Raw genomic sequence first — 27,799 nt, 5'->3', positions numbered from 1 at the left:
TAATGGATTTTTTTTTTGTTAAAATTAATAGAATCTTCAGTCATTTAAAATCTTAAGATTGGCAGTTCATTTCTGTGTCACTTATATTTTATTCAGAAAAAAACAAGAAGTTTTTTGCCTTTGTAGAGCAATCTAGTTGAGACTGAGCAAGACGGAGCCGTGTGTCTTAGACGCAGAAGGCACAGGCATTTAGCTTCTAGTTGTTTTTGGCAATCTGCCTAGAGAAGAAAGAATTTCCCTGATGTCATAAAATACCAGGACAAGTTTTTTAGCTTAATTGTAAACAGTAATTGTGTGCCAGGAGAACAAGATCTCAGAATTTTTTAAAAACCTAAAATGGCCACCTAGTTAGAGCACTGACTGATTTTCTTTTAGTTAACTATTCCTTTCAGAATTTCCCTGCCTTGTGAACAGGAAAGCGTGACAGACAGCTCCCTTTCCCTCAGTCATATTTTTTTCTTGCCTCTGAGAGCAGAACTCAGTGCACGGGAGACCGTTGATAGTCTCCTTTTACCATTCCGGCCTTAGCTCGGGTCTGTCCAGCATGAGTGGCACACAAAGTAGGACTTCGACACCGTCAGTCAGCAGCAGGGGTTTGGGCTTTCAAGTCTTAAAATTGGGACTAACGTTCTCTTTCATTACTTTTCCCCAAATGTCTTCCAAGTCACCGTGACTATGGAAACTGCTTTGTTTCCCCTTTGTTTATAGCATTTAAACATCAGATTTCCCTAATCAGAAATAAATCCTTCAAACAGCCACGCAGTGACCACTCACTTCGCATTAAGCGACTAAACTGGCAGTTGGATGCAGTAGTAGGAGGCTCTTTTCCTCGCGCTTTCTTTTCTTGGTCAGAGTACCAAGAATTAAGGTTTATTCTGCTGCCGTTTGTAGTGGTGCGGATCTACAGGGTCAGGTTCTTACAAAATGAATAACTGAAAAAAAGCAAGTAGTGGACAGTTCAGCCTCTCTGCTCTGTATGGTCCCACTGATGCCATGATGGGACTGTCTCCGGAGCGGGCAGGACCTCCAGACATCACCAGGACTCTGGCCTTTCTGGAGAAGGTGGAGAGGTTCTGTGAATTCCCATAAAAGCCCCTCTGCAAAGGCAGGTTATTTGGTTCCCTCAAAGCACATCTCTGTTGTGACTATGCCATGTAGGATTCAGGCTTTATTAAACATGTTTGATGTTAGAGTTTTCAAGTCACTCAATGGTACACTTAGTTCTTTAAGGCCCTTTTTGGCAGTGCTTTTCTTGAGTGATCCCTCATCACGCTACTTTTTTTTTTTTTTTTAATCATTACCAAAGTGACTTAAATTTTGAAAACCTAAGTCAGCATTGTCTGTATGCCCTGAGTCTTTTTTCATTCTTGGTGTTCCTAGCCCAGATGAGTGTTGTAAGCAAGGGAAGGAGTGGAGGCAGGACTCTTGTCTTGCAGCATTGCAGCACATTATTCGGGGATGCTATGTAATTGTAAGCTGTTTGAAAAGACAGGGGAAGGGAAAATTGTTGAGCTTTTAGAGCTCCTCCCTCACAGAAAAGTGGTTTGTTTCTTTACCGTTCAGTAGACGAGCACACAGTAGTTTAAACCCTCTGGGGTGGGAGGGTAGCTCAGTGTCCTGGCACTTGTCAAGTGTGTGGGAGCCCCTGCTCTCAATCCTTAGCACCTCCCCACAAACATTTCCTGTAGGGACACCGTGTGAGGTCATGAAGGAGCTTTCTTTTTCTTTCTCTTTTTCTTATTGTCTATACTCATAGTCCTCGGTCTATAGTCCTCTACAGTAGTAAGATAATACTGAATTCTAAGAATGCAAAAATACTGACTTACTACCTAAAGCCTCCTCCCTGACCCATTATCATCTTAGAACTAGGAGAGCAGAAATAAGGAACTGTGGGAAGTGTATGAGATAATCTGATTTGTCCATGCTGTGAAATTCTTTTAACATTTGAAATTTAGAATTTTTTTATTGAATAGAATTGCTCTATTTTAAAGTTACTATGGTCTGTAGTAGTTCTATTCCTAGGAATCTATAAGGGGGGGGGACATTTGCTCACACAAAGACATGTGCCTGATTGTTCACAGCAGCCCTAGTGAGGACCCTGCATGCATCACCTGGTTTAGTAAGTAAACAAACATATATATATATATATATATATATATATATATATATATATATATCTTCAAATGGGGTATTCTTAACAAAAGTACCCACTTAATGAAATATATCACAGCTGGATGGACCTTGAAAAATATGCTGGGTGAAAGAACCCAGATATAAGAGACTATACATATTATGTAACCCAGTTTATGGAGATGTCTCGAGAAGACAGCTCTATAGAGATAGCTGGGCTAGATTGCTTGAGGCTGGAGGGAGAGGTAGGTGTCAGCTGTAAGAAGCAGAGAACGCTTCAGAATGGCTGCAGTGGTAAAACTATGTAAGTTCTTTACACTTGAACTGCATACTAGTTAGCTTTGTCATGTAGTCTGCATATTAAATAATAGATCAGGTCTCTCCACACCTGAAACATTTGAAAATAATCATGGAACTACAGAAATTTAAGAATGGATTCTGACATATTCTCTGCCCTAAAGTATTAGGTTTGGCTAAGCAGACATGAGCAGAAGTTTGTGTTAAACACTTAAACTCTTTTTCTCTATTGGGCCAGAGAGATGACTCACTGGGTAAAGGTGCATGTTGGCGTGAGTTCAATCCCTGGGACCTATAGTGGATTGAGGGGACAGACTCCTGAAAGTTGTCCTCTGAGGGGACAGACTCCTGAAAGTCGTCCTCTGACCTCTGCATGCATCCCATGGCACACATGTCCCCACAGACCAACCGGCTGACCACAATAAATGCAATTTTAAGATGTAAAAAATAAAGAAGTAAAATTTCCCCTCAAAACACACCTTGGAGGGCTCTGGTGTTCTGACTCCCTTTCCTCCTCCTCTGCCTGTTGATTACTGCTTACTCACTAATTTTCTTTGGCTGCTGGAAGTTCTTTTATGTCTTCAAACTTAAGTCTTTGATATATTAGCCTTCATCTAGTCTACTGTTCTCTTTAATGCAGTTAGTCAGCTGCACCTCTTTGTTTTCAGTGTTCTGGAGATATGTAAGTTACTCGGTTCTTGTGAGCTGAACTGTTGAAAGGCTCTCGTTCTATAACTCTGAAGTCTTGCTACAAATCAAAAAGTTTTGTACATTCTGTCTCCTTGAAGTAAAAATTAGTAAACCCCATCATTTCTCCTTTGCAAATTCAGTTCTTTAGTATTTCTTCTTTTCTTAATTTTTTGTCAGATAACTAATAGAAGTCATTACTATGAGTAGTGTCCCCAAAATGTATTTGTTTTGCATATTAAATTGGCTACTGGATTTCAGGCTCAGGCAGAAGTGGGATTAGAGTCCATTCCCTGACTAGATGGTCGTTTCAGAAAACGAGAAGCTAGAAAGCATTTCAGCGCAGAGGGAATCCAGCTGGATGCTGACTGTTTTTATTGGGAGTTGCAGTGTACAGGATTAAGGTTAACTATCTAGCCAACGATGTGCTTGTTAGAATCCAGTGTTTGGCAGTGCAGAAGACAGCAAGAAGTTCATGTCATATTACAGCGGCATTTTGGTAGGATTTTCTCATTATTAAAGTAGCTTCATTCTTTATCTGACCTACATAGTTGACCATTCTGTGTCTAGAAAAATCCCAAGGCTGCATTTTGTCGGCTATGATGAGTAAGTCACTTCAGTTGTGTGTAAATTTTCTCACAGACTATAACTCTGACTGAATTACCATTTTTGGGAGCAAGGGAAGAGGTTTTAGAGAAAAGCCAAACCTATGATGTAATACTGAAAATGTTATTCTTTTTTTTTTTTTCTGTTATGTGCCCTAAGCATTTAGATTTCGCCTTTTAGAGAGCTAAGGGTAGGCAGGCTCATTCACCCAGCTGTCAACTGTGACTTTGTGAGATCTCTGGGAGGAGGACACAGTGATTGGAGTAACTTAGGTCCTCATTTAGTTCCCTTGTCCTGGCTGAGTTCTACACTTACTCTGTCGTCTAAGAAAGTCTGTCATTAACTTTTTCACATTTGGAGTTGCAATTGTACTAACAAAAATTATAAGAGGAAGACTGAATGAGCTGCACTTTAACCACACCCACCCCAGACTTGTCAGTCCACTTCTACAAGGAAAACCCCAACTACTATTTGGATTTATCATTCATATTCCTTCTCTTCGCCCTAACTCTGTGTGTGTCTCTCTGTCTGTCTGTCTGCCTGTCTGTGTGCGTGTGCCCTTTAACAATACAGTAAGATATGAAAATTAAGTCTTTTTGGAACTTATGATGATTACATCTCATGTTGCATGTGTTATTTTCTTTTGCTTTGTCTTTAGGCTGATCCTCAGAACACCTTTAGTTTCAACTTAGGAGGACTTTACGAATTGGTTGATTTTCTTCATTCAGTAGACTGGAGTGCCTGTCATTTTCAACCCCATGTGTATGAGCAATGCAAAAATTAGCAACATATTTTCCCTGCCCTTACATCAGTTTGGGATGTAAGAATCTCCCGGTTTAAACTAGTTTTTCATAGTTTTGTAATCTTCCTTTCCCTCCTTACTTTTTGGTTAGGAATTCTTCTAAGGCTTCTCCAGAAACTTCACTTCCAATAATAGAAATCTTTGCCAAGATTGGCCTCCTAAAACATCATTATGTTGTTTTGTGGGTTTTAGTTGAATCTTCTTTTGGGATGTGGTAGAAATGCTATGTAATCTTTGTCAGCTACATGTTACTTTGTTGGACAAAAGGTCACGGTACTGCTGTCAGACAGAAATAACTAGCCCAGGTTACATGCTAGAAAGACCTGAGGCTCTTGATTTCAGTCCTGGGTTTAAATGCTTTGAGTCAGGATGCAATAAGGTAGACCTAAGGAGTCTTGTTATCTTAGATGATAATAATCTAGTGTACACAAAAACATTTTCCATACTGTCCTCTTTATTAGAGTTTTTTTTTTTCCCCTTGTTCCCAAGAATTAGTTCTATTTAGTTCTTAAACAGTAAAAGATCTGGCTGGAGGCTGGAGAGATTGGTGAGCACTTAAGAGTCAAGCTCATTCCCAGCACCCATGTCAGGAGGCTCACAACCCTCTCTAATTCTAACTGCAAGGGATCTGATGCCTCTGGCTTTCATGGGCACCTACACTCGTGTGCATATCCACGTGCAGACACACATGCCTACACATAGTTAAAAATAATAATAAAATCTTAAAAATCCGCAAAAGAAATGAAATAGAGCTACTTAGTATGAATATTATATAACTTATCATTGATTGCATCAATTAGTTATAGTGGCACTTAAGGTTTAGGTTATTTGTTGATTATTAAATTCCTCTTAATACACATCTTTAAAACTTTTAAATTTGTAATACTTCAATATTATGGAACAGTAGCTTTTGAGGTAAGGGATTCTCGGTTTCCTTTTATTTTTCATATTTATTATGAAACAAAGATTCAAGAAGAAATTGTTAAAGCTAAGAATTTGGAGGACTGAAATGAAAGCTAAGCCTCTAACTTAGGGTGGCTCCTCAGAAGCTGTGTCACTATTCCATTTAATTACAGTGATGTTTCTGGCTGTAATGGTCACCTGTCTGGCGTTCCACCCTTTTCCTAATCACGCTTATCTCTTCACCAGGGTTGAAAGGAGGAGCAGGAGGTACTGATGGACAAGGAGGTACCTTCAGGTATACCTTTCATGGGGATCCTCATGCCACATTTGCAGCCTTTTTTGGAGGCTCCAACCCCTTTGAAATTTTCTTTGGAAGACGGATGGGTGGAGGTCGAGATTCTGAAGAGATGGAGATAGACGGAGACCCCTTTAGTGCCTTTGGATTCAGCATGAATGGATATCCAAGAGACAGGAATTCTGTGGGACCCTCCCGTCTCAAGCAAGACCCTCCTGTTATTCATGAACTTAGAGTATCTCTTGAAGAAATATATAGTGGCTGCACCAAACGGATGAAGATCTCTCGAAAAAGATTAAACCCTGATGGAAGGAGTTACAGATCTGAGGACAAAATTCTCACCATCGAGATTAAAAAAGGGTGGAAAGAAGGCACCAAAATTACTTTTCCGAGGGAAGGTGACGAAACACCAAACAGTATCCCAGCAGACATTGTTTTTATTATTAAAGATAAAGAACATCCCAAGTTTAAAAGAGATGGATCAAATATAGTTTATACTGCTAAAATCAGTTTACGGGAGGTAAGTTAGTAAGACTGAGATTCTGCTGATTGCTTGTAGGGAACTCTCCTATAGGAGCCGGCTTCCCTCAGTGCTCTGCGCGGTTCCCTCATCGTTTCCCTCAGTTCTCTAGGAAGTGCTACCACTGCAGCTCTTAGGGATGACATCACAGTTTCTAAATTTAGCTGCTGATGTTAACTATTTAAATGTCAGTTTTAGTGCAAGCTTGATTAACTACTCCATGGCCCTGGGTTGGGTTAGCTCCAGTCTGGTTTTAGGTTGTGGTCTGTGAGATCTGCATTTGGAAACCCCATCTCTTTAATCCATTTAGACCTTCCTAATAGATTGCTGCAGTCCTTTAATACAGTTCTTCATGTTGTGGTGACTCCCAACCATAAAGTTATTTTTCTTGATACTTTGTAACAATAATTTTGGCACTGTTATGAATCATAAATTAAATACCTGTGTTTTCCAGTGGTCTTCAGAGACTCCTGTGAAAGGGCCTTCTGACCAGCCTCATAAAGGGCCCGCGATCCACAGGTTGAGAACCACTGGTTTATACAGTTCTGAAATGATTAGTTTGGAGTAAGATTTATATAACAAGTATTAAAGTATAATAAATATATAACATGCTGTATAATACCACCACTTTACTGCAACCCTGGAGTCCTTATGTGCACTGCTTCTCAGAGTCAGCTGTACCCCATGAAATGGGGTCATGTTCCTGTTTAAATTCTTTATCCCTACCATGTGTTTCAAACTATCTTTAAAGGCAGAAATGTGACTTCCACCCCCAAATATGTTCTCCTTTCCCTGAGTGTGCTCTTTCCTTTGTATAGTTTCTCTGTGACTCAGAGCTACACTCTGTGTTCACTCAGCCTGATGCAGTGCAGACCTTGTTTAGTTTAGGCCCTTGCTAGTCCCAGTTGAGAAGGGATGATCCGTGTGTCCTTTCTGTCACGAGACCTCTACCATACCTTGCTGTTCATGCTCTACTCCGTTGACGTCACTAACTCATTCATATGTTTCTGAGTTCCTTGTGCATTTCTGGGGGTGAAGTCCTGGCTCGTGGTCCCTCAGTGGTTCAACAGGAACTGTAAAGCATCTAATAGACACTCAAGGCCTTCTAGAGAAGCAGGTCTTGCTTCTGTTTAGTTCTAAGTTCTTCCTTTTCTTCCATTCAAACTCCTGCACCTTGAATATTGACCGCTTCAAACTGTTTGCTTCCTAAGGCACTGTGAAAGACATCTGTTGCTTCTTTTTTTTTTCTCCTTTCTATTCTGTCTCTGGTATCATCTGGTTATGCTTCTCTTGAATGGATTTTCTAGAACAGGGAAAAGATTTTATAACTGTTGTAATCCTTTTGGAAATTAAAATATCACCTTCATGGTATTATCCTTTACCACCCAGCAAGATCTTGTATTGTCCAGTTTGGAAGTTTATTAACTTCATTTTATTTGGTCCACTTTAGGCACTGTGTGGTTGCTCAATTAATGTGCCAACAATGGATGGAAGAAACATACCTATGTCAATCAGTGATATTGTCAAACCTGGGATGAGGAGAAGAATTATTGGATATGGGCTGCCGTTTCCAAAAAACCCCGACCAGCGTGGTGACCTGTTAATAGAGTTTGATGTGTCCTTCCCAGATGTCATATCGTCATCATCCAAAGAGATCCTTAGGAAGCATCTCCCTGCCTCATAGAATGAGAAGAACCTTGCTACCCATATTTTGATAAGACACTGAAAATATAAAATGAATGGCAGTGGACTGATGTGCATTCTGTATAGAGCTGTGTAAACGCCGCTGAGGGTTCATTAACGTGCATGGATAGAGATGGGTCAAATAGGCAAAGTGGATTTTTACAGCAGAGCTGAAGAAAAAAATCACTCACTGTATTGTATTTCATTTCTCCCAAATCAGAAACTTTTAGTATTTCATTTATAAGTAAAAGTTGGTTTTGTGGTCAGTAGATATACCTCTAGTAAAGTACTAGATCACCCGAGTACTTTATTGTGTGTGTCTTTAAATGATCAATGTGATAGACTTCCTTAGTAGAAATTAAAATTCTTACCTGAACATGTAATATGTGGAGGAGAATAAAAGACAAGGTCGCGGAGATGTGACCCAGGCCACCTCCAGAAATGCTCCTTCGGGCTGGTACCAGTAGAAGAAAGTGCTGATGCACACAGTTCAGCACTGTGACCGCTCGTGGGCTGCCGCATTTCTTAAGGGTGTGGTTGCAGTGCTCCTAGGGCTGTCCTCTTCATGAAAAGAAAATGAACAACAGTTTATCTCCTGTGGAAATCCCAATAACCCGAGTTACTGATATTTTAGCAACTGACCATTGTTAAATGGCCACCTGTACTTTCATGTAACTTTGACTATATATCTTGAACTGAATACAATGAGCTCATTTTGTTTATTAAAGATAATTTGTTTAATAACATTTGTTTTTAGAGAAAATACTGCTACTTGGCATTAATTTTCCATTTATAGTCTTCTATCCTCATAATATGCTATATGTACCTTACATAATTTCCCTAAGAACAGTGAGCTACCACTATGTGTTAAACCAAATATGGACAGACTAGACACTGCTGCTCATGGGTCATGTTGCTCCTAGTCGTTATGCATATAAATATCTTACTTTTTCATGTGTATAGATTGTGTTTCTTAGGTGTTTTAATTTTTTAAATATATTTACATTTAAAAATTATTCTGCCTTCTGTTTTATGTCTATCAAAAGTGATGTTATGAGATAGTTTTTTTGTAAAACAACGTTCAGAATGATACATATTCATACATATATGTTTATGTATGAATATTCATTTATAAATATATATTTATGTATGAATGTTGGGCCCTATAAAATTAGTAGATTGTAAATTGATTTAGAAATTCTTTGTAAGTTATAATAAGCATATAGCTTGCAGTTTTATTGAAACAATTCTCATAAGATAACATTTATACTAAGCCCCCTCCCTCCCTTTTTTTTTTTTTTTTTTTTTGGTGTTGATGACTGGATTGGGTGCCTCCTGCACACAAAGTGCCTCTGACCTTGGAACTATGCCCTGCCCTTTTCTAGTGTATGTTAATGGATTTAGTACATTTATGTCTCTTTCCCATGAGAAGCCCACGTCACTCCCTATTCCTCCCTTTCAGTTCCTGAAGCACCTATCTGCTTTTCGTGATAGATTTTTTTGTCCTAAGTATGTCTTATAAACAGAATCAATCAACATATGGCTCTTTTATGTGATTTCTCTCACTTATCAGTGACTTCATCCCTTTCAGTGGCAGATCAAGTACACGGGTGGGATACCATTTTGTTTACCTCTTCGTAGGTGTTTTAGGCCTTTGGCCTTTGGGTTATATCTCTCAGTGGCTTGTATGAATAATGACTCTATGAACATCTGTGAGCAAACTTGTGTGTGGGCAGAACTGACTACATTCACTGCACTACACACTTGAGAGTGGAATTGTTGGAAACAGCTACAATGTTAGTTGCAAATGGAAAATTAAAAAATGCCAGAGAGTTGAGGTAGTCACGGTATCTCTATGAACGTCATGGAAATTCTCTTACAAATAGAAAGAGCTAAAGTCTTGGGAGTGATGGTTGTAGCTCACATTCAAAACCCACAGTATCTAACTACTGTGTGGTTTGTTTGTGTTGGTTTGTTTTGTGTGTGTTTATTTTGTCTGTTTCGAGGTAGGGCCTCGCTGTACAGCCCCGGCTGGTGTGGTACTCCTGTGTGGCTCTGTTGGTTATGGCAGTCTTTCTTCCTGCCTCCCAGGAGTGCTGGGATGACAGGCCTGTGCTGTTCACACCACATCTGCCGTGAACCAGCAGTTACTACAATCTTTCTTTTTTTTTTTTGATTTTTTCGAGACAGGGTTTCTCTGTAGCTTTGGAGCCTGTCCTGGAACTAGCTCTTGTAGACCAGGCTGGTCTCGAACTCACAGAGATCCGCCTGCCTCTGCCTCCCGAGTGCTGGGATTAAAGGCGTGCGCCACCACTGCCCGGCTACTACAATCTTTCTGAGTAAACATTTTCCCCAAGGCAAATAGTTTATGAACACAGTTAGCTTTCAGTTAGAGCGTTTTTTAGTAGACAATTATTTCAGTAGTAAAATAACATACATAGCTATTGGGGCTGGGGCTGTGGTTCAGTGGCAGCAGTAGAATAAATTACAAAGCTGTGTAAATTTAGAGGAAGTGAATTCTTCACAATGTAATAAGTGCCCAATTTCTATTTGTTAAATGTTAAGTTAATAGTAATAGTAAAGTGTTAAATTTTTCCGATTTAAATTGTGAGAGTACTTTTGATTTTAAAAATGTTCATTTTAGGGGCTGGAAAGAGAGGACTGAGGTTAAGAGCACTTAATGCTCCTACAAGTGAACCCGGGTTTGGTTCTCAGGACCCACATGGTGGTTCAGAACCCTCTGGAACTTCAGTTCTGGGGACACCTCTTTTGGTCTCTGTGGCACTGGGCACTCAAGTGGTGCACCAATATTCATGCAGGCAAAACATACACATATTTTTAATCTTTAAAAAATGTTTAATTTACTAGTCCTTGTATAGCTAAAATAATTTTACAGTGTAACAAATCCAGGAAAGCTACTTATTAAAGATGTTTGTTCTTTCTACAAAAAGAAAGCATGCATTTCTTTTTTTTGTTGTTTTTTTTTTGGTGTGTGGGGGGGATTTTTCGAGACAGGGTTTCTCCGTAGCTTTTTGGTTCCTGTCCTGGAACTAGCTCTTGTAGACCAGGCTGGTCTCGAACTCCCAGAGATCCACCTGCCTCTGCCTCCCGAGTGCTGGGATTAAAGGCGTGCGCCACCAGCGCCCGGCCTGTCTGGGTTTTTTTTGTTTGTTTGTTTTTGTTTTGTTTTGTTTTGTTTTGAGAAAGCATGCATTTCATATGTTAAAAAAACATGAGGTAATGGGATGTTCCAGATGGGGGAAGGACAGAGAGGAAGAGCAAGGAAAGAGATATCTTGACTGAGGGAGGCATTATGGGCTCGCAAGAAACCTGGCACTAGGGAAATTCCCAGGAATCCACAAGGATGACTCCAGTTAAGACCTAAGCAATAGTGGAGAAGGAACCTCAACTGGCCTTCCCGTGTAATCAGATTGATGCATATCTTAGTTGTCACCAGAGAACCTTCAGCCAGCAACTGATGGAAACAGATGCAGAGACCCACAGCGAAGCACTGGGCTGAGCTCCTAAAGTCCAGTCAAAGAGAGGGAGGAGTGAAAATAGGAGCAAAGAGGTCAAGACCATGATGGGGACACCCCCTGAAACAGCTTACCTGAGCTAGTGGGAGCTCACCAACTCCGGCCTGACAGTGGGAGAACCAGCATAGGACCAAACTAGACCCTCTAAATGTGGGTTGACAGTTGTATGGCTGGGGCAGTCTGTGGGGCCACTGGCAGTGGGACCAGGATTAATCCCTACTGCTTGAACTGGCTTTTTGGAGCTCATTCTCCTTGGAGGGATGGATACCTTGCTCAGCCTAACTACAGTGGGGTGGGCCTTGGACCTACCTCAAGTGACATGTCAGGCTTTGCTGACTCCCCATGGGAAGCTTTACCCTCTCTGAGGACTGGATGGGGTGGGTGGGGTGAGGGGAAAGTGGAGGGAGTGGGAGGAGGGGAGGGAGTGGAAACAGGGATAGGGAGGTAAAAATGAGAAAAGATTGTTTAACAGATGGATAGATGATAGATAGATAAAAGAACACACATATCCAAGGATATTACGGCTTGCCAGTGCAAGTGTGTAGTCTGGCTAGCTCGCACAGTCATCTGAGGATGTTTTAAGCAAGACACACACTCTTTTATTGCATCTCTTTTGTGTGGTGCTTAGCACCTGTGGCCTTGAAATCATCAGGGCTTTGAAGTCCACATTAACTCATCACTCCATCACTCGGCCATTGTTGGTCTGTCTTGGGAGCAGGGGTTGAAAAGCCTCCTCTTGTTTATTTTTAGGAAACTGTCATTGGGATGTTGTGATGGATAAGATGGAATTAGTGGGACTCAATAGATGGCCCTGAAGGGAATACTGCTCTTCCGTGTTCGGGATGCTTTCCCCAGTCTCATGAAGTCAAAACAAACATGACTTCTATTCTATGACATATAAAGTAGTAAGGCTATCTGTCTTCACAAACAGGGGTGTGTGGCCGGGCGGTGGTGGCGCACGCCTTTAATCCCAGCACTCGGGAGGCAGAGGCAGGCGGATCTCTGTGAGTTCGAGACCAGCCTGGTCTACAAGAGCTAGTTCCAGGACAGGCTCCAAAACCACAGAGAAACCCTGTCTCGAAAAACCAAAAAAAAAAAAAAGAAAAAAAAACAAACAAACAGGGGTGTGTGTGTGTGTGTGTGTGTGTGGAGGGTGGGGGGCCAGATTTCCCTTTATGAAGAAATATAAAGAAAATGCAGTTTATACTTCAAATTATTTAAAATATGAGGCTATAACTTCATAAATATACATATTTCAACATATTATATTTTTTTTTCTGGTATAAGACCTCAGTGTGTCTAGCTGGCCTGGAACTTATTATGTGGAATAGGCTGACCTCTGACTGACAGCAACCTGCTTGTCTCAGCTCCCATGTGCAGAGATTCAACGTGTGTGCTTCCATCTGAGATAACAAGTATGTGTGTGCATGTGTGTGTGTATGTGTGTGTGCAAGTGAGCACGCAGGCGTGTCCACATAAATGTGGAGACCAGAGATCAGTTGACCCTTGTGTTAGTCCTCAGGAGCTGTTCACCTTGTGTTTTCAGATAGGGTCTCATTAGCCTGGAGCTTGCCAAGTAGACTGAGCTGACCGCTATGCCCCAGGGATCCTGGTCTCTGTTACCCAGAGCCAGGGTTACAGGTTACACTATGCCATGCCATATGAGTACTGGGAATCGAACTCAGATCCTTGTTCTCACACACAATAACTTTACTGACTGAGCTATCCCTCAGACCTAAAATAGGTTATTTTTCTTAGTATATAATAATCCACAATTAAGATGTACCCTTGATTAATTTAAAAAATACACACCAATATTGTTTTCAAAATACTATAAGGTTGTATCCAACTTTATTCAACTATACAAATTAAGATCTTCAAAGGGTCTGTGAGATTCAGCAGGTGACAGCACTTCCTGCCGAGCCTTATGACCTCCGCTGACCTCCAGAGCTCACACAGAAGACCACGGACACCTGAAAGTTGTCTTCTGACTCACGCCATGGCACCTACATGCCCCAACCCAGTAAATAAAACAGTGAACGATTCTGAAGGTGAAAGATGTTCTGTTAAATGTAAGGGTAAATTGGTGAGGGAGGAGGAGGAGGTGAAAAACTCCTGCAAATTTTATCCAGGGAAGTTTACAGTGACACAGGCTGTGGTGTGACATGCGGGACAGGAATTCCTCCAAAATGAAACGTGGCTGCTGAGCTGCTAGAATTCTGAGTGGAGTGGTTGCATTTATGGAGTCATTCTTGAGATAATGTTTTGTTGGAGACAGTCTATGCCTGGAGGTGGTGCTGATCTAGCACTAAAGTGGTCACCCTTGCTCTCACAGCTAGCAAGGTTTCCAGGAGCGAGCCACCACGGACAGCTTTGAGATAGTTTTAAAAAGAGGAAGCTAAAGGCTGTATAGGAAAAATGTAGCAAAGCAGGGCTGGCGAGAAGGCTAAGAGTTTGTCCGAGTGGTCAGGGGGGTGCAGCATTTGCTCTCTGCTGTTGGACCCCAGGCCCACTGGCCATAGCTACCGTCCGCATTTCATTATCAAAAACAGAAATGGGCTGGAGCTATAGCGAGCCCTGAGGTCGCTCACCAGCACCACATGAAGCTCAGTGTGGCCAGACACACCTGCATTTCCAGCACTCCTGAGGCAGAAGAAACAAGAGTTCAAGGCTAGGACTGGAGACAGGACTCAGCGGATAAAGTTTTGTAAAATTGATAGAGGGAATAAAACTAAAAAGTTAGTTTGTGTTTCAAATATCCTTTAACCTTTTACTGAAACCTTTTTATTCTTAATTTTTTAAAAAATTAAATTTGTTCTTTGACAACTTCATAAATGTATATAATACTTTTGGATTAGTCCCACCCGACGCCTCTCATCTCCCTCCTACCACTGCTATGACTCCTCCTCCCTACAGATGGCTTTCCCACAGTCATGCCATGTTATGCTTCGTGAACCCCTGAATTTAACCAGGGCTGTCTGTGTGACCATGGATTTGGAGCTACCAGTTAGAGCAGATGGGTTTAACAATGCGTACAACTGCAAACAGTGGCTCCTGATCTCCCAGAATCCATTGGTAGCCCAAGGTCCGGCAGGTAGGCAACCCTCACCCAATACTGACAATGAGCAAGGGCAGCCTTGGGCCTGTTCAGTACAGGTGACCCTGGTTGCTGAGTTCGTGATTGCCATGGTTGCATGGGGCACAGATGGTGTTAACCATCTTCCTGTTGTCTACCTCTTAAGTTCGTTTGCCTCCATTCTGTTGGGTTCATGGAGCCTTAGACGGCGTGGCCTACCTCTTCTGTTCAGGACGAAGCACATAGCTGTCAGTTACTCTCGGCACCTTGAACAGCCAAACACCTCCTGTTTGCCGCAAAGCAAGGCTTCTCTGAGCAAGGCGTTGGACTATGGATATAAACACATGCTCACACAGTAGTCTGACGTGGTGCCAATTCAGCTAAACAAGCAGCAAGTTCCCTCCCAGAGCCTTACTCCCTCAGCCATGTGTTTTCACTAGGTTTACAGTGCCAGACATTGATTTCTTTTAAAGACTTATTTATTTGAGACAGGGTGTCAGTCTATAGCTAGCCATGAACTTAGGATCTATCAGCCTCTGCCTCAGCTTCCTAGGTGCTGGGAGAACAGTTGTATGCCATGATGCCAAGGCTAGATTTAGGAACACAAACATTTAAGGTTGTGTTACAATAGCCCATGGTCTTCAGGGCAGCAATACGTTGTGTAGGTGTGTACCCAGCCTGGTATATTATCCATCTAGATTTACACAAATACACACCAATATTAGTGCCACAAAATTGCCCAGTGGGAGAGGTCCCGAAGTGTGTTCATCTGTCTTAGTTACTTGTCTATTGCAGTGACGAGATCCTGTGATGAAGGTAACTTACAGTATGGGGGCCTTGAGTACCAGCCTCAGTACCCCCTCAGGGCTCAGAACTGGATGTCTATGGCAGGCGAGGATCTGAGGGTAAAAAATTAGCTCAAATCCATTACCTCTGCGTGTTCTTTATTTTCTGTGCAAGGGGAGAAACTGAAGTAAAAGGGCGCCAAGGAGAAGAAGAATAAAGAGAAGAAGGGGTGACCCCCACAAGGGTTCTAGTTTTTACAGATATAGTTGGAAAATTCCATAAACAAGGACAATAATAATATGCATATCAAAATCACAAAAGGGCAGGTAGAACCTGAGAAAGCTGTACTTCCGAACAGGTGACAGCACCCAGGAAAGAGCCAACATTCAAGGGGAAGTACCTGACATTCCAAACCATTAGATAAAGTTACTAACCGTCCCTGAGTCCTGGATCCATCCAGTCCTCATCAAATCTCTTTTGTGATAACCAGCTTTGGGGAAGCCCAGGTTTTTTTGTTAGCAAAGGTGGGGCATGCTGTCTTCCTGCTCAGTGCCTGTCTTCTATAGAAATTTCCATGTGGTCTGTTATCAGGTAATTTTGTGGGATTGACTTTATGTAAATTTGACCCTGAGAACAAAGAGTAAATGCCGTTGCTCCAGAGTCTTGTGGTGTGGGGGAGAGGAGCAAGGTCACTCCACTCCCTGTGAAGAAGTCTCTGCTGAGATGTTTTGGGGATGAATTCCATTTCAAAGGGAAGAATCATGGCTTCACAAGGTTCCCACAGATATGACAGCGACTTTTCCAAAAGACAAGATTTCCCACACTTCTGCAGAATGGGTTGTTCCATATGGATGTGTATGTATACACTTCCCGTGGATCTGCAGAATGGGTTGTTCCATATGGATGTATATGTACACACTTCCCGTGGATCTGTGCAGTCTTGTGGGCTTGTGACATTACAGAAGGAAGAGTTTACTTTGGGGCAAACGGTTTCAGAAGATTAGAGTCCATTGCTGTCATGATAGATCACATGGCAGCAGGGAGGCAGGCAGGTGTGGTGCCAGAGCCGTAGCTGAAAGTTCACATCTTGATCCACAAGCACGAGGCTGAGAGCTAACTGGGGATGGCTGGTGCTTTGAGACCTCAACGCCTGAGCCCTGTGGCATGTCTCCTCCAGCAAGGCCACACCTCCTAATCTTTCCTAAACAGTTCTATCAACAGGGGACTGAGTTTCCAAACATATGAGTCTGTAGGGACCGTTCTTTCAAACCACACAAGCCGTACATGCGTGTACTATGTACATATAGGTGTATACTATGTACAGTGGCATTCTGTGGGGTCTTGGTGATTTTGTTTTATGACTCTTCGATAATAAGAACACAGTTTAAAGCTATTATCTAGTTGCTTTCATTATCTGTTGGTATTTAAATGTTGAATTGCAGATACACATTTTTTTCTATACCAATGGCAATATGAAATTATCTGATACCTTTTTTCTTGTGTTGGAGACTGAGTTCAGGATCTCACCCATCCTAAGCAAGTGATCTATCAATGAGCTACATCCAATGCCCAAATTATTTGATTATCTTAGCCTATGAAAATGTGAGACCAAAGATTTAATTAAGCCTTCATTTTACAGGGATTCGGTTTTCCCTAAAGGCCACCTGGCAAATAACCGAGCCTTGACCCTGGCTCCAGAAATGTGCTGCCTTAGCAGAGATTTGAGCAGATACCCTAAAAATGGCCAATTAAGAATATTGGGGAGCAGGGCCATAAAATTTAATAAGGTCCAGAAGGTCTTAGGAGGCATCCTGTCCTTGAAGATACCTTGTCAGTTATTAATGGCCCTTTGCTGGGTTTTCGTGCCTCCAAATTGACCAGTGGTCTCAGAAACTACCTTATTCTATGTATTCCTCACCCAATCCCAAGACAACAGGACTCGAACTCCCCTGATTATGGCATTTCCCCTTTAAAGTTTGCCCCTTCCCTGGGTTTGGGGCTGCGCTTTCCTCACCCACTGCATTGGTGTGGTGGAGGTGTGGTCTAAACTCGAGTTTGAATTAAAAACCCTCATGTAACTTGCATTGGAAATCCGGCTCTGTGAATTTATTTGGGGACCAGAAACTTGGGCATAACAAAAATTATTGTGTATGAAAGATATCAAGCAGAAAAGTAAACAAGTCATAGCATAGAAGTGCCTGAAACCAACCAGAGCCTCGAGGCCCCTACCTGCCACAGAAAAGAGTGCAAACTGGGAATTTTCCCCAGATTGAGCAGGGCCAAGCTGCAGACTGGAAGAAGCAGAAGCCACTGGAGCCACCAGGAAGAGCCTTTAGACAAACCCAGGCACCTGGGGAGGACACTCTCTAATCTGTTGAGCTGCTAGCAGGTTGTGGCAGCTTGCCCCAGGTTCCCAGCTTTTGTGAGCTGTCGCCCATGCTAGGGTGGACCTTGGTGAGGCAGCTGTCAGCGAGTCATTTCTGTTCCTGCAAGTAACCCCAACAAAACTCACTGTCTCACTAAGTTGGACTTTGGTGGTATCCGCACTTTGAGGGGTGAGTATGTGTGTGTGTGTCGTATCCCCTCAGGGAGAGTTTTGTCACACAACATAAGGATATAAATATAGCAATGTAGTATGCAGCACTGTGCCTTTAACCCCAGTGCTTGGAAAACAGAAGCAGGCAGAATTTTATTTTAATTTTATGGTCACCACCAGTGACCACCAATATAGTGCAAGGCAAAAGTATTCCCCCTGAAGTATTTTCATTATTACGACTACATGTATTCAACTATGCCTGTGTGGGCATGCATGTGCCGTGGCTACTTGCAGAAGTCATTTCTCTCTTCCACCGTCTGGGTCCTGGGGACTGAACTCAGGTTATCAGGCTTGGCCATAAGTAGTTTTGCCTACTAAGTTATCTTGCTGGCCCCACATTTAGTGGTTTTCATTAGCGTTTTGTTTAGTATTTATACATTGGAATTCAGAGGCCATTAGATAAGTGTCCTCTTTATCAATGCTATTTCAGTACAGCACAGTACAGTGTGCTTCTGGGATCTAAATAAATGGGTTAAAGGCATCTGTCTCCAAGGAAACAGTGAAGAAATAGTCCGATAACTGTTCTAAGGAAAGCTAAAGAATTCGGAACTGGCCATGTTGGCGTATGCCTGCTATATCAGCGCTTGTGAGGCTGAGACAGGAGGATTGTGAGTTTGAGGCTAGCCTGGGATACATAGTGAGACCCTGACTTCACCAAGTAAGCGAACAATAAAAACAAAAGAACAAAATTAAATATTAAAAATCAATTTACATTAAGTGGTGTGTATTGTATGTTAGCTGTCCCCAAAAGGGACAGAAATATACTTTCAGAAAACTGCTTCTCTTTTACTAGTTGGCTGTATATATTTGGCTTTAGGTATAGTTGCTAAGTCCTTATACACAGTGAATATCCTTGGGGTCCTGACAGGATGCATCCTCAGCAGCAGCCACTAGGAGCACCTCCTGTGCACGTTCACTACGTTCCCTATTTATTTATTTATTTATTTATTTATTTTTATTTATTTATTTATTTGGTTTTTTTGAGACAGGGTTTCTCTGTAGTTTTGGAGCCTGTCCTGGAACTAGCTCTTGTAGACCAGGCTGGCCTTGAACTCACAAAGATCTGCCTGCCTCTGCCTCCCGTGTGCTGGGATTAAAGGCGTGTGCCACTACTGCCTGGCCATTCCCTTTTTAAAAGTGGGCCTTGCCCATCTCCTGTCTCTCTTTTTCTCTGTCTCTTCTCTCATCCTTTCTTTCCCTCTCCGACTCTTTCTCTTCCGCTACTCTTGTCCCCAAGGATGGGTCTCTGTCCCCCTCTCTGCTCTTTTTCTCTCCTCTTCCAATAAAGCCTCCCATGTGAGCCTTACGTGGCGTGTCTTTTCTTCGTAGCATTTTAAAATATTGCAACCCCACCCCTTGCCCTTTTCCCCTTTCACTGAGGGAATTAATCCTTCAGTATCTGCTACACCAGCAGTGACTTTTTCTGAGGCAAGACAGTACTGATGTTCCCCAAGTCCCACGAACAGTTGTCTTAAGACCTATAACCAGACTCAAGGCAAAGCAGGCTCCAGGAGGGAAGGTAGGAAGTGCCGTCCATGAGGAGGTGCACGACACTGCTACGGATCTTGATGACTATGCTAATTTGTTCAAGCAAAAATCTGGGGAATCCGGGTGGAAATGGATTTTAAGGCTGTGGGATAATGGTGGAAGGAACATAAAGCTAGAACAGGCTGAGTTTATTGATATGGGTCTTCTGGGTGGAGATTCTAGGTTTAACACGGAAGCCTGCACAGTTTAAAAAAATCTCACTGGGTAAATTCACTGTTCTCGAATTAATTACCAAATGTGGCAAAAGTAGTTTTGGATAATGCTTACTAGTACAAATTTTCCAATGCTAGCATGGAAGAGTTGGGGTGATGCCTGTAACCCCTGGATTCGGGAGGTGGAGCTCAAGGCCAGCGTGGGTTACATATAAAGGCGCTGAAGCCAAAAACAAGATTAAGCAAAACCAAACATCAACAGAAAATAAACTGAGACATATTTGGCTGTGTTTGAGAACTTAGTTCAATATGGAATAGTTGAAGAAAGCCACCTCTCCCTACCTAACTCCCAAGAGCTCCCAGTCCCTGGCAGGCTTTCCTCTAGTAAGGGGAAAGGTTAGCCACATTTCATTTAAGAGATTTGGGTGTTGCTATTTTCGAGAGACAGGGTTTCATAGTGTAATTCTGGCTGGCCCAGAACCTGCCTTGGTTTCCCAATTCTGGGACTATAGATGTTCACTACTGTAACCGCCCTTGGATTTCACACTTTAAGAATTACGATAGAATTGCTAAAAACTTCTGCTCTCTCAAGATATGTCTTTCTTTTTTCTGTCATGACTGTATCTTGTCCTCAAAATCCACTGCAGTGGGGCCAGTGACATAGATCGGTGGGCAGAGTGCTTGCTTAGGATGTATGAAACCCAGGCTTTAATCTCCACCACCACATACATGCACTAGACATGGTTTATGCCTGAAATCCCAACTTTTGGGAGGTGGAGGTAGATTGATCAGAATTTTGAGGTCACCCTCAGCTATATAGTCACCTTGAAGCCAGCCTGGTATATATGAGACTATATCAAAAAATAAACTAAAAACCCCTGTAAATGTTATGTTTAGAATCATTAGTTCTTTTCACTGAAAGTAATTTATCTCTATGTGTGTGTGCGCATGTGCACGTGTGTGTGCATGTGCTCAACCTCGTGCATGTGTAAGCACATGCATGTATGTGTAGGTTAAAGGGCAGTCTCTGATGCTGGTCCCACCTTTCACATTGCTTGAGACCGGGGACCTATTTGCACTGTGAAGTTCCTGGGATTCTCCTGTTGCTCCCTCCCGTCTTGTTGTAGGTGTGCTGGAATCAAATTGTGTTCTATTGCATCTGGTTTCCTGTGAGTACTGGGATACAAATTTGAGTCGTCATGCTTACTCAGCATTTTAGTTCGGGAGTCTCCGCAGTCTTTATGGTTGACAGGGAAACAATCTGGGTGAGGTAAAAATGAAACTCAGTTCAACTCGACTTGGTCAGTCATCACTGGTTCAAACTTTCAGAGTCTGACATGTAGGTCTCTTATTTAGCTCTTATTAAGCCTCTGTGTGGTTACTTGGGAGTGGCTCACAGGGCAGAAACTTCTGCCAACAGCTACTCAGCTCCCAAATAATCCCAAAGTCATATTCTTTCTTATGAATGCCTAGCCTTATCTTGGCTTATTTCTAGCCAGCTTTTCTTAAGCCATCCCATCCAACTTTTGCCTCTGGACTTTATCTTTCTCTATTTTATATACCTTCCTTTACTTCTTTCTTACTCCATGGTTTGATGTGTAGCTGAGTAGCTGGCCCCTGATGTCCACTCTCCTTCTTTGCTTGTTCCTCTCTCTTCTCTTTTTCTCCTATTTATTCTCTCTGCCTGGCAGCCCCACCTATCACTCTCTTGTCTAGCTATTGACTGTTTATCTCTTTATTAGACCAATCAAGTATTTTAGGCAGGCAAAGTGACATAGCTTCACAGAGTTAAACCAATGCAACATAAAAGAATGCAACATATCTTGGCACCATTAAACAAATGTCCCACTGCATAAACAAATGTATCACAACTTTAACTGATATTCTACAGCACAAAGCCATGGTTGAGATGATGCATGTGAAATTCTGAGCACTAAGCCATGCAGCAGGTGTTTTTGGACTGCCAGACTCAAATCATGACTCAGAGACTTATTAGTAATTGTAAATGCTGGGCCTTAGCTCTAGGCTTGTTTCTAGCTAGTTTTTTTTTAAACTTAAATTAACCCATTTCTATTAATGTATGTGCTTCCCTGAAGCTCGTTTACCTTGTCTATATATTGTCTCTTCTCCTTTCCTGTTTCTTGTGTCTGTCTGTATGACCCCTTGCTGGCTGGTCACTGGCTGGCTGCCCATCTCCCCTTTTCTCTCTGCCTGACAGCCCTGCCTATCCCTCCTCTGTCTAGCTACTGACCATTCAGCTTTTTATTAGACCAGTCAGGTGCCTTAGGCAGGCAAGGTAAAACAGCAACATGTCTTTACATAATTAAACAAATGCAGCATAAACAAAAGCAACATATTTTATATAATTAAACAATTGCAACATTAACAAATACAATGTATCTTTACATAACTAACAATTACTCTATAACACAAACAAATGCAACACATCTTTACTTGGTTAAACAAATACTCTATTCCACAACAAAGCCCGATGCAGAGCAAGCTCCCAGTAGGCTCACTAGGCGCTTGCTTATTGAGCTCCTGACTTCATCCTTCACACTCCACCACTTTGTTCCCCTTTCCTTCATGTCTCAGTTTGCTATTGCAATTATTTCTGGCAAATTTTATTTGAATTTCAGCTGAGTTATTTCTTCCTCTACTTGTTGTCTTTGATTGCTTATTGTTGCCATGCAACTATAAAACATACTATCTTTAGTGTCGAGGAAAACTGCATAGCATTTAACAAATCCTAAGTTGATTTTTTCCTAAGTGTTTGCTTGCGGGATCCATCCACAGTGGGTATGTGAGGCAGGGTGGGACCATACATGTTTTTTCAAAACTAATGTAACCTGAAGCTATATTTTCTGGGACAACTAGTAAATTTATCTTATGATTCATTTAATGACTATATAGTGTCTTTTTTTTTGGTTTGGTTTTTCGAGACAGGGTTTCTCTGTGGTTTTGGAGCCTGTCCTCGAACTAGCTCTTGTACACCAGGCTGGTCTCGAACTATATAGTGTCTTATAGATGAAATAATATTGTTTTCAGCAGATATAGGAGTATAGTAATTTGAGAATTTTAATGACTCACTTATATTTGGTTCTACAGTTGATACTTTAGTATTGTTAGAAATGCCAAATGCTAGTGAACTGAAGAATCAAGGTGGGCAATCTGGGCTGCACTATAACCTAGGTGCAAAATAAAACTTAATACATTTTTAAAAACTGTGCTGAGATCAGAAGGCCTTGTGCATTTAGGTTAGCACTCTATCATTGAGTCACATACCTAGCCTGATACTCCCAGTTGTATCATCTTAGGCCGCATCAAAAGGAAATCTAATTTATTCAATTATAATTATGGGTACCTATTATACATATAACACAATAAAAATGTAAACAGGACACTAAAAAGAAACATGAAATGCTTTCTACCATAGAGAACTGTCTAGAGTCAACAATTCAGTGTGCATGGGAAAAGTCAGGGTATATAAACATAAAGACTCCACCAGGAGACTCTCAGTCCTGATGAGCAATTTCAGCAAACTGCAGGATACGATGTCAACATGCAAAACCCGGTAACCTTTCTATTTATAAGTGATAAAGATGCGGAGAAAGAAATCAGGGAAAAACTCTTCTTCACAGTAGCTTCAAGACAAATACCCCTCCTTTCATGGAGGATGAAGGAAGAAAACATGCACTCGAAGGAATGTGATGAGTTGGACACAGTCCTAGAGCTTCCTTAGACCATACCCTTCCTATCGGACCAAACTGCAGATCACGTGGTTTGCCCAACACTTTTTGTTGATCTGAGTTAGTGCAATCATTTGGGGGAGAACACAGGGATGCGAGAGAACGGTTGGATAAGTCTGGGAAACACGAAGAAAGCGCAAATCGGCAGAAGTGGAGGTGGGACATAGTCAAGGTGTGAAAACACGGGCGTGGATCCCTCCAAAGCTCCTGGTGGGTAGACCGAAAGGGGTAATTAACTAGGTGATGTCACGGGCTGAAGGTACAGGGAGCGCAGTCTGTTCACAGGTAGGCTCTCAGCAAATGCTTCTTTGGAAAAGTACAGCCGCTGGAGGAAACAGCAAGGATGGGAGAATGTGTCGCTGACCGTCTGTGGTCCCAGGGGCTGAGGAAGAAATCCACAGGTACCTTAGAGGTAGACAGCCTTGGTCTGGGGAGATGGTGCCGTGGGTAAAGTACTTGTGCCGGTGTGAGGACAGAGCTAGGAATCCCCAGAGCCCTTAGAAAGCCTGACACGGTAGACCCCGTGTCTGCAGTCCCAGCGCATCTGTGGTGCGGTGGAAGGTGGAGAAGGGAGAAACCCCAGAAACTCTCGGGTCAAATGCCCTGGTGCACATAGCAGACAAGAGACCTTGTCTCCAATAAGATGGCAGGTGAGGACTGGCACCCAAGGTTATTCTCTGAGCTCCACGTACACACTTGCAGTATACAGACAGATGTGTGCAGGAGCGTGCGCATGCGCTTTCTCTTTTTCACACATTTTTAAAAAGAGAGCCTTGAGTGTCAAAATCAGATGGGGTCAGATGGAAGATTGCGTCAGAGCTTAGAGACTGAGGTGGACAGAGTTACTGGCAAGGCATGGGGAACCGAGGGGCACACACATCTGAAGAGCGGGAGTGAGTTTCTCTGAGCGTGCAGGACAGTGAACTTGGGAGTGCTGAAAACCTAGGGGAGAAAGCCCTCTTTCCGAAAAGAACAGGTCAAAGAGATGACCTGAGGGCCGGGCTGAGGGGTTTGAAATTGACAGACTCTCAAGGTTGAGTGAGTTTCTTAGGCAGGTGAGGAAGGGTGACTTCTGTATGTATGCCGATAGACAGACAGTCACAGGCTGTGGTTACCTGAGTGTGACCAATGCCATTTCTACTACAATTTCCCCTTTAAAGTTAGCCCACAGAGTTATGAGCTTCCTTGTGGCGTTTCCATGCACGCAGGCCCTCGCTCTTTGTTCCTGTGTCCCTTCCTCCACTGATCTCTTTCAGATCATATGTATTCCAGTACCCTGTCCCCGCTTCTCACAGTTTCCTTTCAGCTTGCATGCCCCCTCCCACATATAGATTCTATGTATGAGAAAAGAAAAACATGTAACAGTTTCCTTTTGGCCTAATTCGCATAATGGAGAGGGCATAACGTAATGTCCTCTTTCCATCTTTTAATTTTCCTGCAAATATTATAATTTATGAGACATTTAGTCTCTAGCCAAGGCTGGCCTCGAACTTGTGGCACCTACCCAGCCCCACCCTTAATAGCACGGGCTACTGGCTCGAACCACTGTATCTAGCTGAAAGTCCAGATGATAAAAGGCAAGGCAGGGCCAACATGTTAGTTTTTTCGTTTCTTTGTAAGCATCCCCAGGCCTTCATAGAAATCAGAGGAGGCCTGGGCGGAGAAGGGAGTTGACCCGCCCTGCATAGCTTTCCTTCTGACCGAGCTGCAGAAAGAGGTGACTGCTTCGCTCAGGTGCCCTGTCCTCCACTGGGAGGGGGCCTGAAGCCTGCGCCGCGAGGCGGAAGCGTTGCTGCCATTGGCCCAGCAGCCGCTGTCACCTGCACCGAGCCCAGGGCCGGAGCGCAAAGTCCGTTGCCCGAGGCCAGCGAGCTGGAGCAGGCAGCACAGGTGGTTCACGCCATCGGCCCTGCAAGATGCCGCTTGGACTGCGCGGGAAGAAGAAGACGGCCAAGTTCAAGGAGACGGCGCGGCTGGTGGAGGGCGAGAGGTCGAGCGTCCACGAGGAGGTCCCCGGACCCCCAGCTCCGGCACGCAAGCTGGTGTTCCACGCACAATTGGCACACGGCAGTGCCACGGGCCGAGTGGAGGAGTTCTCCAGCATCCAGGAGCTCTACGCCAAGATCGCCGGCGTGTTTGAGATCGCGCCGTCCGAGGTAAGCGCAGGGAGCACAGCCTGTCCGTAGCCCAAGCTGGTGGCGCAGTCCCCGAGCCACAAGTCGCTTGCAGGGTGGGGTCGGTCCCCAGCGCCTCCTGGGAAGAGAGAACTCAAGGAAAAGGGCAGTCCTGGGGCCGGACGGAACTATCCGCTCAGGTCCGGATTGTGGGTCAAGGGGGTCGGGCGACTCAGACTTTCTTTTGTTAAGGAGTCGGCCGGCCGTAGACGTGCCTAGGTCCAGTCGTTCAGGGTAGGATGTGCCCCAGCTCCTTCTGGGACTCAGATCTGCCTGGACAAATGAATGCGCACTGTCGGACCTGAACTTTACTCGTAGGCGCTCTGTCATTAAGTTGCACTGGGAGTCTAACCAGAGATAAAGGGGAGGGAAAAAATTGGAGTGGCTTCCTGGACACACCAGAGTAAAGGGGAAAGACGTCCCGGAGTGTCCAAGGTGAAGCTCATTTTTCTCACCACTGCTTTTCTTAACAGACCCAGAAAGAAATGCTTTGGTGGTAAAATATAAGAAATTAAAAGCTTGGGTTGAAGCCGGGGGGTGGTGGCACACGCCTTTAATCCCAGCACACGGGAGGCAGAGGCAGGTGGATCTCTGTGAGATCAAGGCTCCAAAGCTGCAGAGAAACCCTGTCTTGAAAAAATCAAATCAAATCAAAACAACAACAAAAATCTGGTTGTTATTCCAAGGGAGGTACCTGAGAATATCAGCCAACTGTCCGACTAGCAAGTTTTTACGGAAGAGCTCAGTTTCATTTTTCCAAGGTATCTTTAAAAAGGGACCAAGAAAATTTAGTGGAAGTATATGGTGCCTAGAACCTGACCAAGGTTCTATCTTGAAGGTATTAGTTTATGGGGATTTTTATTGACCCTTTATGTTTACCCAAAATAGTTACCTGAAAATTCATTTGTGAGATAAATGTTTTGGAGCTTCGGTCAAAGCAGGAGACTCTTGAGTTCAAATTCCTGAACTCAACAAACTGCGTTACCTCCCATTGGTAGATAACTCCAGTGCCTAGGGAGGCTGATTCCTGGGGCCTGAGTCAGCCTTGGCTACTGGGAGTGTTATAGGCTCATCTCAGAAAAGGAGGAGGAGGAGAAAGAAGTGAACAGAGCCCAAGAAACAGTTCTCAGAGCTGTCCTCTGGCTTTCACATGCACCTGCACACGTGAAAGCGTTTTATTCACTCTTGTGTGGATGTGTGCGTGTGTGCACACACACACATGCGTACACACACACATGCACACATTTTGTCTCTTTAGGAGTGCAGACTTTTGTTGCTGTGGGCTTCCAGAAGTGTAGAGTTGACACAGAGTGGCCTGCACACATCTGTAGTCGGAGGCTGCTTGTTCCTTCCCGTCTGCCCAGAACCAAAAAAAACACATAGAAATTGTATTAATTTATTAATTAAAACACTGCTTGGCCTATTAGCTTATGCATATTTTAACTAGCTCTTATATCTTAAATTTTATAAAATATAAAATATTTCCATTATTTTATATTTTACCCTGAGGCTCATGGTTTATTAGTAATGTCTGTCACCTTTGGCAGTGGCTGCTTGGCATCTCATTGACTCTGCCTGCCTTCTTTCTTTATCTTTTCCAACCTAGCTATATTCTGTTAAGCCATTGGTCAAGAGCAGTTTCTTTATTAACCAATGGTATTCACAGCATACATCAGGGAATCACACATCACGTATCTGTTTTGTAATTAATTGTGTGTGTGTATGTTTTCTTTCTTTTTAAATTAGTTGTTTATTGGGTCTGTTTAAATGAAATTGAGGTCAAGATGAAGCTTCAATAAGAAAGGGGTTACTTTATTAATTTTGGAGACTAAACCAATTGTTTTATGTATGTGGGTGTTCTGGGAGCATGTGCCTGGGGAGCCAGATGCCCTGGGACTGGAGTTACAGATGCCTGTGAGCTGCTGTGTGGGTGCTGGAAATCAAACCAGGGCTGTCTACAAGATCCGTCAGGGCTCTTAGCCGCTGAGCCATCTCTCCAGCCCCAAGAAAAGACAAATCAGAAGCCTTTTTGTTAGCTGCTTATTTTAATAAAGGCTCACCAACACAACACTTCAAAGTGACTCTTTCCTTTAACCTTCCCAGATGAGGTAGGTGCCAGGCTAACCAGATACAGGTGACTGTGGAGCCAGGTTCTAGTCCTGGGTGGCCTGGCCAAGGCTGACTTCTGGAGATAAGGACGTCTATGAACGAGGCTGTGAGACAGACCCGAGGAGTCTTTGTGTAAACATAGCAGATTGC

General features: G+C 43.0%; 2 protein-coding genes across 5 annotated transcripts in view; both read left to right on the top strand.

Moving 5' to 3' along the window:
• Dnajb4 (DnaJ heat shock protein family (Hsp40) member B4) overlaps nucleotides 1-10,071 on the top strand; it is a 28,684-nt gene extending 18,613 nt beyond the window's left edge. For all 4 annotated transcript variants that reach the window (XM_057793085.1, XM_057793084.1, XM_057793086.1 and 1 more), the window contains exons 2-3: nucleotides 5,672-6,240; nucleotides 7,691-10,071. In XM_057793085.1, coding sequence (XP_057649068.1) covers nucleotides 5,806-6,240; nucleotides 7,691-7,924 — 669 coding nt within the window. In that variant the 5' untranslated portion in view covers nucleotides 5,672-5,805 and the 3' untranslated portion in view covers nucleotides 7,925-10,071. The remainder of the gene's footprint in view (nucleotides 1-5,671; nucleotides 6,241-7,690) is intronic.
• Nucleotides 10,072-25,055: 14,984 nt separating this feature from the next.
• The window catches only part of Gipc2 (GIPC PDZ domain containing family member 2), a 60,472-nt gene continuing 57,728 nt past the window's right edge, over nucleotides 25,056-27,799 (top strand). Inside the window, exon 1 of the mRNA XM_057793677.1 lies at nucleotides 25,056-25,522. Coding sequence (XP_057649660.1) covers nucleotides 25,283-25,522 — 240 coding nt within the window. The 5' untranslated portion in view covers nucleotides 25,056-25,282. The remainder of the gene's footprint in view (nucleotides 25,523-27,799) is intronic.

The sequence above is a fragment of the Chionomys nivalis genome, chromosome 18, assembly GCF_950005125.1.
Source record: "Chionomys nivalis chromosome 18, mChiNiv1.1, whole genome shotgun sequence".
In the NCBI taxonomy this organism is placed as follows: domain Eukaryota; kingdom Metazoa; phylum Chordata; class Mammalia; order Rodentia; family Cricetidae; genus Chionomys; species Chionomys nivalis.
Note: the sequence above shows the minus strand (reverse complement) of the source record. Positions and strands in the feature narration are given on the sequence as shown.